Source organism: Struthio camelus, chromosome 12, assembly GCF_040807025.1.
Source record: "Struthio camelus isolate bStrCam1 chromosome 12, bStrCam1.hap1, whole genome shotgun sequence".
NCBI classification, from domain to species: domain Eukaryota; kingdom Metazoa; phylum Chordata; class Aves; order Struthioniformes; family Struthionidae; genus Struthio; species Struthio camelus.
In genome coordinates, this window is record NC_090953.1 from 12,868,270 (window position 1) to 12,887,160 (window position 18,891).

General features: G+C 34.5%; 1 protein-coding gene across 1 annotated transcript in view; it reads left to right on the forward strand.

Annotated features, from left to right (window-relative positions):
• Positions 1 to 1,039: 1,039 nt before the first annotated feature.
• FAM227B (family with sequence similarity 227 member B) overlaps positions 1,040 to 18,891 on the forward strand; it is an 85,259-nt gene continuing 67,407 nt past the window's right edge. Inside the window, exons 1-7 of the mRNA XM_068958680.1 lie at positions 1,040 to 1,572; positions 1,901 to 1,945; positions 3,764 to 3,868; positions 7,084 to 7,182; positions 7,918 to 8,019; positions 8,629 to 8,755; positions 11,123 to 11,254. Coding sequence (XP_068814781.1) covers positions 1,558 to 1,572; positions 1,901 to 1,945; positions 3,764 to 3,868; positions 7,084 to 7,182; positions 7,918 to 8,019; positions 8,629 to 8,755; positions 11,123 to 11,254 — 625 coding nt within the window. The 5' untranslated portion in view covers positions 1,040 to 1,557. The remainder of the gene's footprint in view (positions 1,573 to 1,900; positions 1,946 to 3,763; positions 3,869 to 7,083; positions 7,183 to 7,917; positions 8,020 to 8,628; positions 8,756 to 11,122; positions 11,255 to 18,891) is intronic.

Here is an 18,891-nt window from a genome sequence, read left to right on the forward strand (position 1 = left end):
GAACTTCTTTTCCAGACAACCAAGAAGAATAGCACTGTTGTTAAGTGATGGGTTGGGGTATGGGTGTGACAGGCCGCCTGTGTGCCCTTCTCTCTGTACCTGTGTACCTCAGCTTCCTGTGTGTAAATTTGGAGGATGCTTTCCTGCCCTAAGTGTCGTACAAGAAACACTAATGTTGCAGTGTTCTCCCGGAAGGGGACGGAATTCTACGTCTGTATTAATTCCTGCAAATTTCTGAGACTGAAGACAATACTGTTCATATTAAATGGCTGTCAGACATTGCTCTTCTTATCCCATTTCACAGCAAACAAATAGGTCCCCCAGAGATGTAGTAGGATGGAGAGTTTTAATTTAATAAGTGAACGTACCTGGTGCTGGTTGATATGGTCAGTTACTGATTTCTCTGAAATAGGATTTGCTTGCAGTGTACTAGTGCTGGGTGATATATATCCATATCACAGTAGTACTGCTATTCTGAATATGTACAATACCAAAATTGCTATGTCATAATAATAGCACAGTAACACAATATCTGTGCTATCGATCCTGTACGTCACTATGTGCCAGTCATTGCTGTGGTAGCTCTACTCCGTTTCCCCCATTCCCTCCTCACAGATCTAGGACTGTCTGAATGCCCCACTTGGTGGTGCTCCTCCTTCCCAGAAACCCTGAACTGAGCTGCCACATTTGAGGTTCAGTGCTGATCTTCAGATACCAGGAAGAGAGGGGAAAGGAGAATGGGGCTATGCTAGAGGAATGAGTGCCAAACTACAAGGGAAGTGGGTGGGAGGAGATTGAACCCACAAGCGTGGGTTTATCTTGTACACTGGCTTCACTGTTGGGTAGAGTCCCCTAGGGCAGCTCTGACACACTGAGAAGATTAATCAACTGGAGAGAGGGAATTAGAGGAGAGCGAGAGAGACTCCTTTCTTCACAAAGAGACTTCAGATTCTGCACTGAACTCTGGTCAGAAGATTTGAGTGTTGTAATCCTTGTGGGTATCCTGCTATCTTTTTGGAGATAGTAATGTTAGGGATCCAAACGCTGTTTGCACATCGCTATTGTATATTGAACGATTACATTTTAGTCAGTTCATTTTTAGTCTTTCCTCAGTTTGTAAACTGAGAGTCAAGTGTCAAATTTATAATTTAAAAAATTCTAATAAGCTAAAGTCTTAGTTCTGCCTAGGTCTTAGGCATATTATGTTTCAAGCCTAGACAAAGTCCAAGCAAAAGTCTATGAAAGCATAAGTCATTCTCCACCGATTTTGGCATTATTAGAAAAAAGATGAGACATATAAAGAGACGTAAGTTGTGATTATTTTTTTTTTACGCCTACCGATCGTTTCAGTGATGCCATAGGACTATGCACAGTGTGTTAAGTTTTGTGCATATACACATTTAGATGTAGATCTAGGTATAGTAAAAACCTTTACCTGATTAGAACTTTTAATTGATAAAATCACCAATCCAGACTTCTTGCTAAATCTTGCTAATTTTTTAAGCCATTGCTGCTGAGCAAACTGATGCAGAAGGAGTTCTGAATCAGACAAGTGAGATGGGGAAAGGAGAGGTATGCTACCTATTTTTAATTCTATTTTCAAGTTAGACAGGGAAGGCCAAATTTTCAAATTCTTTTCTTTCAATCCAGAAGTGAGATTATACCTATCTCTGTATGTTTATAGGGGGGAAAAAACTTGAAAAAGCATATTTTTTTCTTTTATATCTCCAAAAGTGATTTGTAGCATATATGTTACCGAACATCTCAATTTTAGACCATTGTTTGTAATCTGAAGTATATTTGCAGTTCATAATTTGAATTATCTTATCTGAATATCATTAATTTAATTGTATAATATATGTAGCATTAATTTTGAATTACGTATTTAAACATTTTTCAGGTTGCCAGATACGTTGTCGACGAGTCAAAGGGTAGAAATATAGAGGTGAGATTTATTACTGAAAAAAGTACACAGCATTTGGTCCTATGAATATGCTTTGTTAGTGAATTGGAAGTCAAATATGTTTGATACCAAACCAAGGGAAAGAATAGTCTTAAGACTCAGATGTTCAAAATTATGTAAATTTGTATATATTGCATAATGGAAATCTCCGATACAGTGTAAAAATGATCACTAGCTTTATTCACTTGACACATTCTGCTTGAATCTTTGTGGCCTAGTGTTTTGGACTTTTCAGGATGTGCTCGAAGGAGAACAGAATGTGTCTCCGATAGCTTGGAATGTCTTGATCCTGGTATTTCTTGGAAAGTGATTGGACTCTAGCATAATTAGCTTCTTTCTTTGAAATATTAATGTGATTACTCACAAAATTGAATCACATTAATATCTCATTGAGCTAATATGTTGAGTTATGCAACATTTTTAATATAAGGCCATACCATAATTGTCATTGGGCTCATTAAAACTCAGTTAAGCTTCAGTTTAAAAAATTGGTATGTAAAAATAAGAAACCCATTTAAATTCTTCTGAGACATCTCAAAAATTTCAAAACATAACTGTCAAAGCATGTTTGCCTCTAACACATCAGCAAGTGGAGCAAGTTGTCCAGAGAGGTTGTGCACTCTCCATGCTTGAAGGTTTTCAAGGCCAGACCGGATAAAACCTTGAGAGCCTGGTCTGATCTTACAGCTGACCTTGCTTTAAGCAGGATATTGGACTAGAGCCCTTCTGAGGTCCCATCCAACCAGAGTTAGCCTGTGATTTGTAATATTGATATCAGTAGGTCAGAAACGAAGTAACGGTGTTATTACTGACTATATAGTGCTTTGAACACTATCAGCTAAGTTTCATTGGTATTTGTTTTCTATGCTTTTTAAATACAAGCTGAGGTGTTTCATGGCTTGAGTAAAAGATAACAGCACGTTTGTATTACATGTGAGTAGATATGAAGTAGAAGAGGAATTATTTTATTTGACAGAGACCTGGCTTAGCTTCTGTTGGAACACTTTCTATTATGTGCTTGAAACATAATTAGCAAAGTAACTGTACAGAAAGTACGCTCAGCAAGGAAGTCAGGTGGTTTTGGTAACTGTGCTGGAGCTGAGGGTCAGTCTTTGAACCAAGTAGCATCGTATCCTTGCACATATACTATCTATATGAACAGTTTAACTGCAAGTCAGTAACTGCTTAGAGCATGGTACTTCCTGCCTGCAAAGCCACTCGGCTCGTTTCAAATGAGAGCTACTCTGGCAGACTTTTATGGACAATGTAATGTAGAAAGTCACTGTACAGATTTTGTGGGTGATCAGAAGTTTATACATGACTGGGAACTCATGCCTAGCGCTAGTGTAACAGAGCAGAGATAGCCAAAGTGGCCAATAAATGGTTTATGTCATCTCATATTGAAAAACTAATGTAAAGATTGAAAGAAACATAGAGTTTCCCTGTAAAATCCCTGTAAAAAACATAGAGTTTTACTCATATTTTATGATAAAAAAGACATTTTTGAGAAAGCAGAAAATCACAGGAAACAAACTTTATTACAGACTAAAGTGGCTATTTTTTGTACTTTGACAGACTCTGACTGAGTGTTAAAGGAAAGCAACTGTTAAATAGACTATTTTTATAAAATTGGGTGACGAATAAATGAACACCTCTGATCTGGAATACTTTAAAAAAATTTACTTCAGAAAAAAAACTGGTTTTATGTTCAATACAGCATTTGCTCAGTAGAGCAGTTATGTAATACAAATGCAGTGTAATAATTAGCTTTAGTTTCTAAATATTTAATTTTCTTTTTAGAGCTATAACTACCCTGGTTTCACGGTAAAGCAACTTTTAGAGTTACCAAGACATTTGGAAGCTCCAGAACTTTGGGACTTAGTTATAAAAGCTCAACGTTTCAAAGTAGGTATTCTTTGTTCCAGTTTGCTGAACAGAAGCAGCTGATACAGAGCATTGCAAATATTTTGCCGCGTTAATCTTCATAGGTGTTCCATTTTGGTGCACCTTTTAGTATCACTGTTAGCATTTCTTGAAGTTACCAAACTGACAGATTTAGGAGTCATTTATTAGTAAAACAGCGTTATTGAAGGATTCTTCCCACTGCCCTGTCCTTATGTCCCAGAGCTGACCCAAAATTAAAGTACTGAAATAAATAATATTAAACTAATATTAAAATTGAAAAGAAATTCAAAAGCAATGTAAAGCCAAAATTAGAATTTAGAAGACATGATGTTACACTTTTTTTTTTTTTTTGGTGCATCATTGTGTACACAGATCCGACAGCACTCGGGGAATGATTTAAGGTTAGGCGGCGAGTGAGATGATTGTCTGTAACATCTATGTCTAATTTGCTGCAGAAATTGTAAGACTGGTAAAGAGGGAGTTTGCAGAAAGTACGTAAAACACTTGAACGCTATTGTGCAAATGAATTTCACAATAGAAAAGACATCATGACATTCCTATATTTGTTTCCTCTGTGGGTGATCATTCATAGCTGATGGGCATGAACCTCGTGTTTGTGAAACTGATCTTGTAGCAGCAGTGTCAGATAGAGCCTCGCTGCGTCTGTGTCAAGTATATCCTCATGTCTCTCACCTGAGAGTATAAAGCCGTTCCTTATTTCTTTCATACGACCAACAGCAGCAAGATACAGCCCTTATGGTGTCCAGCTGCTTCTGCGTGCGCTGTTAATTAATGGTAGTTAACTGCTCCTTTTTTGTCAGCCAAGGCAAGGTTATCTGATGATAAAATAATTCCTTCAGTATGTGTATACCCATTTTTCACAGGACTGATGTGGATACTAATTATATGTAAAGGTATGTCTTTTGTACCTCCCCCTAGACTGAATTAGCCATCTACGACAGAAATTGTAAATGACAGTTTAGAGTAAAATCACAACCCTAACCTTTGTATTCTGATTTTTACTCACTTTAATAGAAATTAGCTAAAGCATTAAGTGCTTTAGTTACTTCACCAGCAGACAAACAAGGAGGTATATTCTTTCCCCTGTGAATTGAGTAGGGATATTTTTGAGCTATACCTCTCCTGTCTTTGTGATCTGCTTCTGGTAGTGATTCTATTCCTGTGCCTAGTTATTTGGCCCAGAGTAGCCTTCTCCTCAGAAAAGTCAGTCTGCAGCAGAGCCAGAATTCACGGCGCCGTGGAAGGCCAAGATATAGCATGTTAGATTTTATTGTAACTTCCACTTGAAGCGGAAATGTGTAATCTTTTATTAATATTTATATTTAAAATGTTTAGTGTAATAAGATATAGATTAGATAAATATACATAGACTATAAATTAGGTGATAAGGAAACAAGTAATTTATTTTAAGAACAAATTTGAATTCTCACCAAACAAATATTTAGAAATTCAATACCTTAAGTAGATCATCCAAAATTACTTTCTTTATGGTATTATGCTTTATATTACAGGATTAGTAGGTCTGCATTGTTACATAAATATATAAATAAGAAGAACAAATAGGGACAAGATATGTATATACGTATACACACACACACACAAAGATATATTTATATATATATATATATAGTATGTATGTGCATAAAATATACAAGATGCATACCCCCCACATATATATGCATACATATGTATGTACACACACACACATGATAACAGAACAGATTCCTAAGAAGAATGTGAACGTAGTTAGGACTAACATAAAACTATTGCTAGTCTGTTACTGGTATCGTCAGATACTCTGAAATCCTGTCTTTTGATCCGTTTTGCGTGCTAACTTGTTAAGCAATATAAAAATGATTTTTACAACTTTTTGCAAGTTAACCTATCATTAAATAGTGCTACACAGACTGAATTTCACAATTTATGTGAAAACAGTTACCAGCAGGTAAGATTGAAGAATATTTTAAATGTTACGTCGTTTATATGTTATATTCTTCTGAAAGAATTTTGACTGCTTCCGTTTTATAAATGATGGAAATTGTTAATTCCTGTTATTTGTTGAAGTCCAAATAACATCAGGTTGTCGAAAACAAATTTTGCAGAGTTGGGAGGGGACTCAAGGTTCACATTTTCGAGCAGTCTTGGTGTATTCTAAATAGTGGCTTTTGGCAGCGCTTGCTGTAAAGCATATATGTGCGTAAGTGTAACTTTTTCAAGTGAAAATGTTTAAAAGTAATCAGAAGCATTCTTGTTGAAGTTGTTAGTGCAATATCAATATAGAGCAGTAATCACTAGTCTGACAAAATATAAAACGTAACTTTTTAATATAAAACCTAATGTATTCATGCGCAAAGAACAGCTATTGACCTTATTACTTGCACTGGATAAAAGGCTGATATGAGTTTATAATCTGCAGCTAGCCTAATAAATATGTTTATAATACACAGCCAGAACCTCATGTAGCTTTCTGAAATACTATATGCATATTTAAAAAATCCTTTAGAGGATTGATTTTAAAATTTTGGGTTTTTTTGCTTAAATATGTGCAAATGTACCCAGAGAAGGATGAGGCAAGGAATGTCCAAACCCTATCAGCACTTCTGCACACTGTTTTGGCACAATTTAAATCACTGCACGTCAAAGGAAATAAGTGAATGCAGTGTCTGAATCTACTTTGTTGTTTTCATTATTTTTAATATTTATGCTCATAGATATTTGTTAATTGTTATTGTGCTAGGATTTTAATGCAACAGGTATGACTTGCTGTCTTACTATCTGTGTGTATACCTTCATTTTTGTTTGTTAAACTTGAGATATTTGGACTCTGAGTCCTAGGTTTACTGAAAATTTATAAATCCAGTAAAAAACTGAGAATTGCAGGTATCTGAGAAATGCAGATCAGTGTCTGTATTTTGAGGACCCAATACTAAGGTACTCGCGAAGTGATGGATTCTTTAAAGAACTTGCTTTTTTCTTAAGCATTTCTCCCTCAAGGACTTTTTTTTTTTTAATTTTTCTGTCTGCCAAGCTGAAAGAAGTTCCTATTTTCTATTGGACTGTGTTTTTTTTTTTTTTTAAAAAAAAAACTCTTGTACTTTTTATCTTTGTCTGATTTTGGTTTATTTTTGGTTTTAGGCATTTTTTTAAAATTTGTGCAGTCAGGATAAGGAATGTTTTTATTGTTGTTTTGACAGAAAGATGTTCTTAAAGTTTGGAGAAGTTTGTTTCTCTCAGAATCATCTGTTGCAGTGTTTCAGGATTCTTTTTGGTGGTGGTTTCTTCAAAAGTTTAAGGTATTAATGAATTTAAAGCATTTTTAGAGCTTTTATAATAAAATAAACTGTAGATTGTACAAATACAAACCTGTAAATGTTTCACTGACTAGACTAAACTGTATGAAGTGTAGCCCAAAAATTTAACTTTTCATATAACTTCAAACAGCAGTAATTGAACTTATGAAGACCTAATTTAGTTAGCAGGTTTATACCATGAAGTTTAAAATAAATCTTTAGGCTAAAAATGGCTATTTATTTTACTTTACTTACTTTGTGTAATGATGGTAGGATTTATGTAAGATATGATTTTGGAATATTTAGGTTAAGAACATAAATCAAAAAGGTATGTATTCTGTTACCTCAGGTGATCACTGTGTTCTCTATTAAGAAGAGAAGGAAAAAGTTCATATGGTCGGAGACTGTGCTTATGTACACTGGCTTCGATTCAATACAGCGTTTAGATTCCATCTTGACTGTGGGCTGGTAGACTTAACATATGCTTCAAATAATGCATATACTTAAGTGCTATGCTGAATCAGGAACTACTGCAATAAACTAAAGAAAGTATCTGTTAATACATTTAAAGAACAAAATACTGCAGAAAGAGGCCACGTTAATTTAAGTGTTTGTATTTCAGTGGTGTTCCTTCATATTGTCAGTGCCTCCTGTCATGGGATACGTGTGCTTTAATGCGTCAGTATTTTAGCACACGACTATTTCTAAATTTATGTTATTACTTTTTTCTCTTTGAAGCCTAACCAAGAAGATCAAGACCACTTATTTGACAGAATTGCAGACAATTTTGTGGCACTTTTTCTTCTTGTTCCCAGGGATACTAAAGATGCTTTTTTCCAGGTAACGGTACAACAGTACAGATACTATACAACAGTACAGTTACTTAGCATTTGCAATGGTATGTGGATAGATACTGTATTTCAGCTCATAGTAACATGTCACATAAACCAATTTGCATATAGCCAGATCAGCAGTACTGTGATCACAGAGCGCGCTGCAGGTATGTACATGCAAGAGGAAAAAGCTAGAAATCATGGGCAATCTGAAGTCAATTTTTTGTCTCATGTAATATGTGAATAATAAAATTTCATTATAATATAAAAAGATAAGCTTTTTCCAAAATTCTTATTTTTCTTTACAGATCATGATTAGTTAAATATAAACAAATATTTTATTCTACATTCTAATTTTAGCCTCAAGTGACTTGTTCAAATCTACAGTTTGTTTAAATCAGAATTCTATGGTTCAGACTTGAGACACGCATTCGCTTATAATTGATACAGTTATCTAATGTTTCATACAAGTAATAAAAGTTTGTACTATTTTTTTAACAGAATGGCTTTGTGATTATACCATTTTACTTGAATATTTTTATGTTTACTTAAAAAAATTGCAATATAAAAGCTCTTTGTAGCCTTGTTAGATATGATGTTATTCTTATTTTGACAGATATATCCTGATTGTTTGTCACAAGTCATTTATGTTGCTTTCTGTGAAGCATTTCCAGAATCCATTAAATATTTTGATGATGAATTTAAGGATGGATTAGTAGACTTAATTTTTCAGTGGATATCAGGTACTGATAGTATTTTTTTTTTTTTTCCTTCTCACTGAGGCGTATTTTGTCCAGGATACCAGATTTGCGTTTCATTGAGAATCTATTACTTTTTCCCTTAATAAAAATATTTAATAACAGAGTTTAATATTAGTAATACTATTGTCAAAGTTGGCTTTCTGTATTCAGATGTCATAATAATAATAACTGTCATGATTCTGATTCTTCATGCATATATAAGTAGGAGTAAATAGTTAAAAACAATAGGTGGCAGTCTGGAAAGGAAACAAAGAATGTCTGCTGCCTATACATGGCATTAATTCTCTTTCTAATTTAAGAAAAAATAAAACTGGATCTGATATTTCAACATGTTTTTGGCAAAAGCATGTCAAAGTGCTTAACCTACTTTAATTGCTCAACTGAGCTATGTATCTCTCTTGACTAACCTGTTTACTATCCCATTATCTGAATGCAGCTGACATTGTGGAAGCATACTACATTCAGATCATTTATTTGCATAGCAAGATTAGCTGAAGCAGAGCTTCCAGTGCTCAGTAATGATGGTGGTGGTGATGTCTTACTGCAAATATGAAAAATTTTTGAAACTTGCTTGCCTTTCTATCTTTCTGTTACTTTCATATGTTTTAGATCCAATTTTAGAACTGTTTCTGTGCAAGATGATTGAAGTTAGGTCAGTATTTGTCAGTTGAATTTAAGTCAATATTTTTCCCTCTTAAGTAATTTCAAGGACAGAGTTAATTGTGAAAGTCTAAAACCTTTATTCATTCCGCTGTAGAATTATGAATATAGTAAGGGCTGTAATTTTAGTCAGTTTTTAGAAGCTTAGTACGTCTCAGAATTTGAATGGATGTGAATTGATAACCTCTTTGGAGAGGTTGACTTTCTGGATGATACTGAAATGTAAGTGTCTTATTTTTAAGATTATATAGGCTGTAATCCAATCCAAGTCATTGCCTTGTTGCAGAGTGACTCTGTTCTGGGGTAGCTCTTTCAGCTGTGTAAGTACTTAACTATTGCAGAACTGGTCATCAAGGATATAACAGTACTGTAAGTTGTAACTTTTATAATCGAACTGATGAAGGCAGAGTTGCTTTTGGTGTTTTCATTGTGATGCTCTGTAGGAGAAGTACTATGGGAGAATCTATGGTAAGCAAATTAATACAGTTTGGATGGAAGCCTTAAAATTCAAGGCCTAAGCAACACTGTAATAAGTACTAGAAAAAATAATGGACATAGTGAGAATTCGTATTTAATTGGTTAAAGCAGAAGACTAGAAGATTTTCCTCAGTATTTTTAAATGGCCTTGATGTTTTTTCTCTATTAAAAAAAAATGGTCAGTTTGTATTAATATTCTTACAAGACTCAGACTGTACCTGTCCTAGAGGCTCCTGCTGGAAATGGTATTATTACCATTAAATATCTGCATGGCTTAACAGTAACAGTTCATAATCTATCGATTGTATGTGTCATTTAGTATCCATTCCAAAACTTAGATTTAGAGCAGATTTCTATCTTTAGTGCTCATTTATTTAGATTCTATGACAATGTGGAATTCATTATCTTGTATGTTGAAGCTGATTGACAAATGCAATAGAAGTGTTTTTGAAGTAGATAAAAATACAAAAATATCTTCTCCAAACCTTTCTCTGTGTCAGTCACTGTTTCTTCAGCAGAATTTTCCTTTTAGTTACAGACAAAGAGAAAATTGTATATAGAAAAAAAATACACTGAAAAATCTAATTTGGAGAAGGTTTGCGTACTTCAAAGTCATATGCACCAAATTCCAAACGGGCCTTGCACTTTGAAGAGCTGGATAAACCCACAATCTAGTCTGTAATACGTAACCACTATAAGTAGATAATGGGTAGAATTATCTGAAATTTAGTCAGGCCAAAAAAAAAAACAAAAAAAACCCCAGCAAGCCGGGAGATCAGTGCTATGGCATGGATTCCGTATCTGCATGAAACTTATGGTGTGGAAGCTGTGCAAAATTCTACTGGAATGAATATTGAAAACCACTGAGTAAAGTAAATTATATATCACTGCCAGAATAATTCACAACCTCAACAAAACATGCAAATATATTAAATTACCAGTATTGGAACAACCGCAAGATAAAGATATTTATTCATGTGCAAAAACAAGCAGCCACAGAAGAAAGATAGCGAAAATTGTCCACTGGCTAACTTGAAATATGTGAATACTACCATTTAAGTTAACAGTCTTGCTCCGAGGCATAAGATTGTGCATGGGTATAGTAATATTTGAGGCAAGAAAGAAATCAGTTTTAATTTAATTCGGAAATATTCATTGGGTGATTTTCAAAATTAATATCAACATTTTTCTAAATTTAATTTTTCTTTTCAGGTTTAAAACCAAAGAAGTGTACATGGAGGAAATGGAATCTTAGTAGCTTTAAAACTACCATGGTAAATGATGCTAATAAAGATGCTACTGCTAATGTACAAGTTAGCGGATCTGCCAGTTCTGTAGCAGCCCGTAAGTCCTGTAAATATTTTTAAGTATACAATACACGTTACTTTATGCATATTGGAATGAAACTTATGGTACCTTGCAAAATCTAATGTCAACAGAAATTGTTAGTTTTATTTTCACTTTATTTTGCAAAGAATCAAAGTGTTATAGTAATTAAAAATGAATTGTGTATTTTGATTGAGTCTTAACATTATATCCTCCCAATTTACTGATATTTGCATTTAATTGAAGCTGTAAACAATAGCACTGTAAGGTATTTAGGAAAGCTGCTGATACTAAGCTGCTTATGCTTGGTTCGCATTTTCACTCTTTCGTGCATTCTAGCCAATACCTTCTACCTCTTTGCTTTCTCTGTCCTGATGGATCAAATCCAAGGCAGGAAAACGTTATTTTTGCTGCAAAGTGATTCAGAGGAAAATACCTATGCATCAAACATAGGTGTCATTTAAGGCAGTGAAGTCTGTGATCCTATGATTTTCCATTTGTTAATGCATAATTGCCTATGTAAAATAGGAAGATTCATTGCCAGACTTAAAGATAATCTGAGGAATGATTTTAGAAATTCTTTATTGGTGGAATTTGCTTGAATAGGGATAAGATATCCTCTGAATGATATCTCTGCAAATTTTCAAGGCTACTCACCCTGGTCTATTGATAACAGTCTACCCTTGCATCCCCACAATTGTCAGTGTCACTCTGTCAAGCTTTATTTTCTCCACAGTTATGTTAAGTATTTTAAAGGAAAAGGCAGATAGGCCTCTCTTAAAAACTGTGCTCTTGATGTCATAAGGGGTTAAGATTTGGAGTATGCTGTACTCAGGAAATCCTGAACTAGTGAAATACTGCAGACGTGTCAAAGGAAGGGAAGTGTGCTAGCATGTGCCATGATTCCTGCAAAGCTTGCTCTTATAATGTAAATATAAGAGAACTTCAGGGGGTTTTCCCGGTGAGATGGGCTATCTGAGCAAAGGGGAAAGTTGCTCTTGAAAATGAACTGAAGTGGTCTCTACAAATGAGCATTTTCTCAAGCTTAGAGCGTTGCAGAATCTGTATGAGTAATGGCTACAGGGATCTGTGGAGTATTAAAGTGAGCTATCTTGCTGGCATTATGTATTGCCTGTTAGTTTTCCATCATTTTCTTTTTTGACTTTAGTGGTTCTTTTCAAGTAGAATAGTTAAATACAGTTGCTTTAAAGTTGACAGTCAATCTTATTTTCATCAAGTCACAGTCTTGAAAGGAAATTCTTGTTCACAGAATCTGTTTTTGTGTGTGGCCAGTTTGCAGAAGAGCTTTTTAGAAATAGAAATGTGTCTGTGTCGTTGAAGACAATTGTCAGAGGATCATTTGGGTTAAAAAAAAAAAAAAAAAAAGCTTTTACAAAACCTAAAACCAATGGAAATGTTTGCATAATTTTTATAAATTCTCATGGTTTTGTTTTATATAATCATATTTCCTTTGCCTTTTGGATCTCTGTCATTGTAATACTTCCCTAGTACACGAAAACAAGAGTATGAAAATGAGTAGAAAATGATTATTTGTGGACCAGGTTTGGTAAATCACCTCAGGTGTTCGTCATAATAACCTTTTGCACTAACTGAGTCTAACTTTTAACTGCAGTAATTTCTGAAATCCCTGAAGCTATTGTGATCTTGATGTATACCTCCAAGAGAGGATGAAACGACTTGTTTTTTCCCATGGCAAAATGAAAGGGAGAAGCCTGACTATTTTAGCTCTTTTAATATCCTATTTTGCAAGCTACCATATTGCTTTAGGCTTGCAGGATGCTCACAGCTTTGTTTGATAGTCTCATCTTCTCATTTATGACCAATAAGAAGCTAGTTGCTTGTCCAGGTGTGGGTAGAAACTAAGGGACATTTCCCCCCCCCCCCCCTCTTGCTGAACTCTGTCCTGTTGTGGTTATTCTGGTAATTTAAAGCTGGTGCAGGCATGTGTTTAAAGTTTTAGCAGCACATATCAGACTCATATTTTCTTTTCTTAGATAGGGAATAGAATGTTGAAAGTGGCTTGCTTAAACTATGTAACAAAACTGTAGCAGAACCAGGTTTCAAAGGCTGGCTGATGAACCATGACAATTCAGCAATCACTAGCTGATGACTTGCTTCATGTCCGTTATAACTGGTGCTGTCCAAGGTAATATTAAATCATTTTTATGCCGAAGCAACCAGCTGTAAATTGTAATCATAAAGGGAGTCTGTCTTGAATTCTGACTAAAGTTATAGCACATTATCTTATTATAAAAAACCATTTCCAATGTGAATAAAAATGATACTGAATTAGCTGTAAGAATAAAACATGAAGCTGAGATTCTTTTACATAAACTTAGGACAATGAAACATGTTTGGTTGGGGTTCTTTCCTCAGGGTAGATGGATCTAAACTGGAAGTAGGGGCTGTTGTACTTTATGAAAACAGAAGCATTTAAATGAATTAAGGCATTAGGATCTATGTGAATTGTTCAGTCAACATCGAACTATAGGTATTGCCAGTCCAATGTAATTGCATTCAGTCAAATGTTGGCCCATTTTCAAAAAATATAGATGCGAGCCAATGAAGACTGGTCTGTAGAATGCATTGTTTTCAGTGTTTACATTGCAAAGCTAGCAAAAGAATATTTGGGTTTTGATTGTACAAAATTGTGTGACACGGATCATCCAAGTGACACAAATGCTGCCTAATTTCACTGACTGCATTAGCTCTAGAAAGAGCTTAGTCTGCAGGGGACTGAGCTCTTAAAATTGACCAGTCTGTCTCATCAAAGATAGGATGGTTGTTGATATGTGTACAGTGACCTTGTAACCGGTTTCACAAAGGTATCTGGCTACTAAGTAAGCCAAATAGCTAGTAGTTGAGCACGCTGGATAATTACTTCCTGTTGAAATCAGTAGGACTTGGCAACCTGCTTACCTGAACACCTTCAAGTTTTCCTGAGGTACCGGTATCCACATTTAGGTCCCTGGTATCTCTGAAAATCTGTACTTCATGTAACAGTGCTCAGTGTTCACATCTTTAGCCATCCTCACTAAAATACTGTTTTAGAAATGACTATAAAAGTAAGGATTGTTATTTGATATTGGATTTCAATCTAAAAACAGTAACCTTGATGTGTCAAGTATATGCATAATCATTCAAAATCCTGTGCTTTTCTGATTATCATTGAAGGAAAAAATTTGCTTCTCATCAGGAAGTAATTTCCTCTGACCTGAGTTCTCTTTTTCCTCTATATTAAGAAACAGTCTTTTCAAGTGCCAGGCCTCTAAGTAAAAGAGTTTTCTTAATGAAACAAACCAATTGTGGTAAGTTAGGATCTGCCTTCCAAACAGAATTGAGAAAAAAATCTCCTTTTTTAGGTCTGGAATGTAAGCAGTTATAGAATTTCAGTGTCTGGAATGCCTGAGATTTACAAGCTAGCTTTCCTCAGCCAGGTATTGTGAAGTTCTTTACAGAGCTGAAGTTTTAACACATGATGTTTCTAGTACTATATGATTTTTTGTTTGCAGATTTTTAATATTATGCTGTACACTGGTATTTTATGTAAGACTATCAATTTGAACATAGGCTGCTTTTTTTCCAGAAATTTTAGCTTTGTGAATACTATTGAAGTTAAAGTCATATTTCAAACCTCGTGCAGCTCCTTGAAAACTTTCCCTTCTGAATTTCTGCTTTGAAAACAGTCCTGCTCTTCAGAATGATTCTGTTAATTGTAGAGGACTGCAGTTGTTTTTTCTATTAACAAATGTAGCTTCTCTCCTTCAAGTGAACTTGTAATTTAAATAACTGTTAGCTTTGAGAAGTCATCCAGTGGTGTGAACAGCTGAATTTCTGTTATTAAATGCTAGTAAAAAAGAAGTGTAGTATTAGTTCTAAGCATGGACGTCTACTCTGATAATGACCGCTTTACTGATTTTGGGAAAATTCTCTAACCTGTCACTTTCATTTTCTACCTTTGTTAAATGTTACGAAATTCTAATGGTTCTTAAAAAAGTTAAAATATTGAGGAGATAAATTGCTTGTGCTTATGTAGTGTTTAGACTACTCAGATAATGGTTGTTGAGTGAAGGGAAATACTTTTGCTCTGTTATTGTTTCTTCACTGATGTAACATTAGCTTAAATTTTTTCAATAAAATGCTTATGCAGAAAGAGTGTTAATCCCTTGCTCACATTCTTTGCCTGTGGTGACACTAATCACATGGTTAAATATCATCAAAATTATTTGCTAGTCATTTAAAAACATAGCTAAGTGTTTATTTAAAGGAGTAGTATACATAGTACAGATGTTTTCATAACTGCTGAATTGATTAACCATTTAGTAATCTGATCATTACAGATAATATGCATGGTGATGTTTTAAAGTACTTGCAACAGAGAACTGAAAGTGAGGCCATATTGTACCATATCATGTCTTTTAAAGGCCATGGAAGTTATCGAATTTTCTCATTGTTTATTTTTTTATAGGATGTATTTACACCATTTTACATTTCTGTAATGACATACAAGTTACTATAGACACAGTATGAAACAAATGTGTAGTTATCCCCATATATGGATTTCATGTTTTGTGTAGTTGTTCAGGGTTTAAACTGCATTCTAAATGGCTGTTTTAAGAAAAGCAACTTTGATCTGGGACCATGGAGGCGTCTGGATTGGAAGGACCCTGGAGGTGTAGTCCAATCTTTTGTTCAAAGCAGGGCCCTTACTGAATTCAGACCAATTTGTTTCAGGCTTTGTCTAGTCAGGTTGTTGAAAACCTCCAAGGAATTAGATTGTACAGTCTTCTGCAAGATTCTCGAGATGAAATTAGCTGATTTCTGTGTCATAGACTATTTGTCAGCAGTAATGCAAAAGGTAAGAAATAAGTAGAACCTTGTTAATTAAATTTAAGAGACTGAGTAACGGAACAGTTTCTGGGAAATGTGAATGGTTATTGAAGGTGGCTAAATAGAATGGCTATTTAAACCACAGGGGTTTATATGTCATTTCTAAACCACTGTGAATTCATACTTTGTAAAATCTGTGGTAAAAATGGATTTAAGCCAAGGCACTGTAGGAATGACAAAAAAATTACAATTGACAGTGGATTTTATGGCCTAGTTTGTTTGGATTTTTTCAGACCTTTAGGATTATAAAGGTTAGTAATGAGTCATACCCAGACAAGTATATCTCTTTCTTTCTTTTCATATGAATCAGCTTTCCTCCCATATGGCGTACTCTATGATTGATGTTAAGACTGGATTGTGAGAAATTTGATGTGAGAGGCTGCTATGAGGATTTCTGACATCTCTTTGAATAATACCCATGAAAACATAGCTGATTTTTTTTCTCTTATCTTTTAATAGTTTGCTATTGTTGGTCATCATTATAAATTTTCTGCTTACTCCTCTCCATTTTTTACATCCAAACCTATTTTTCTGAGGCAGTCCCTCTACAGCTGAAAAGAAATATATTTTCTTTTACAACAGATTTTCTAAGTTAAAGATAAGTAGAAAATTTCTCAATTGGATTGATCTGAATTTGCTTTTCTGTTTACCTTTTCCATTACCGACTGGAATAGAACAACCTGGTGTATGTTCTACCCTTAAAGTCTATTTGACTAATAAAACGCCAGAAGAAATGAAAGACAAAATGTAATAGAAAGGCAAAAATACTGATTTTTCTCAATTATGATCCTCTTCTGTTTAGTCAACGTAAGGAAGTTATTGTACCATGTAAAGCCATATGACTCTGTGCTACTGAAGGATCACGTCATTTGCATTTGGGTATCTTTTCTTGAGCCATTTACAAGATGCATTTCGGATATGACAGTTGTAAAACCTAAAGCAGCCTTGGCTTACCTGAGGATATATTTCTTTTTTTCCTTCAGGTTTTTGTCTCCTATGTTTTTCTGATTGTCTTCTAATTTGTAGCTTTTGCTGTCGCAGTTTCTATGCATGTTATCTCTGCTTCATAATTATCTTTGTTCCCACTTTCATTTCTGTTGCCTGTTTTCTCTTCTTACAGTTGGATGGAATCTTTCCTTCGCATTATGCATGTTCTATCTTTCTCACTTTCTCCATTACACAAGTGCCATATTTTTCTTAGCTTTCACACTTACATTCCTGCTGTCTCTGCCTTGCGTGAGTTTTCTCTCATTTTTTAAGTTCTACAGTAGCATGAAAGCTTCTTGGATCATCAGAGTTCTACTTAAATGAGATTGCTTTGGCATCCCTCTGAAAATAAGGCAGAGTCTTGCCAGCGTTTGAAAAGTTATCAGCTTTTATGGTAGAATAATTCAGATAGCTGAATAAGTAATACCTTATGGTGGCAGTCCTCCTCACCTCGTCAAAATGCGTATTTCGCTACATTTCCATACCTCATTTCTGAGTATATGTTTGCACCGCTACAAAGAACAGAGTGCAGGCCATGTGTTGCCACAGTAGTGTAAATTTGATTCTGAAGGTCTACTTTTATAGCACAAAATAAAACAGTTAAAAAGATTTTTCTAGGAAATAACTTGGCTTCCTTATAGTCCTTTTTGTTACTTGATGGGGGTTTGATATTTTCAGTTCTTGTTGCCTGGATAATAATGAATTTGATGGCCTATACAGTGTGGCTAGTAAAGCACAAAATCTTGACAAACATCAGTGGTTTTTGATATACGCTATTAACGTGAAGGAGTTGCTAAATATAATGCACTGTAGTCTTATATTAAAGTTCTTTGAAAACATACATTTCTATTCTTTTAAAGGAAAAAAATGAGGATATTATACTACAGGAAACCTAGTGCTAAAAATGCTTTTAAAAATATTAATTCTGATTACAGAAATCTGATTCTCTCCTTCTCACAATAAAATCTGAAAGATAACCCTTGGGAAGGAAAATTCAAAAATCATCTTGGGCAGTTTATCTTAGATTGTTTGATTAGCATCACAGAAGTTTCTACCCTGGATATATCCCTGGATATATGCCTGGATATAAATGAAAAATCAGTATGATGCAACCATGTGGCTCTGGTAGCTTGGTAACTCACTTGTCTTCAGTCTCATAAGGACACTTAGTATCAAAGATTTTCCATGGTCTTTGTTATCCATAAAGACTGCTCTTAGAGGGGTGATTCCCACTATCGAAATGTATTCACAGGAAAAGTTAGAAAGGCCAGCACAGGACTCTAGAAGCCTGCTCTCCTTGATCAGTGCAGGATGAAAGAGAAATCATTTTAAAGGTAATGGGAATGAAGTGCAGTATAGAAAAAAATCATTTTTATTAATGATTTCACATCTTAACCAGATGTTCTATAATATATAAAAAAAATAAATAGTATATAGTGTAATAATATATGCAATATATATATTATCTTAAATATTTTTAAAAAAAGTGTTTTGCATTTGAAAATGTGCAGTCTATTTATTTCCAAAGTTCAACAGAGAAACATATATTTCAGTAATACCAAAATGAGCTGGTCTAATTTGTAAGTAGTTACTAGTTCGATGCACCTAAAACAAGCAGATTTAACTATAGAACTACATATTACTCCATTCCACATCCACCCACTACTCAGAAGTTTCTTAAACCGGCCAGATATTGGTCTATATAGAAGAATGAATGTTTACCTCTGTCTCAAATAATATATTGCATTTATAAAATG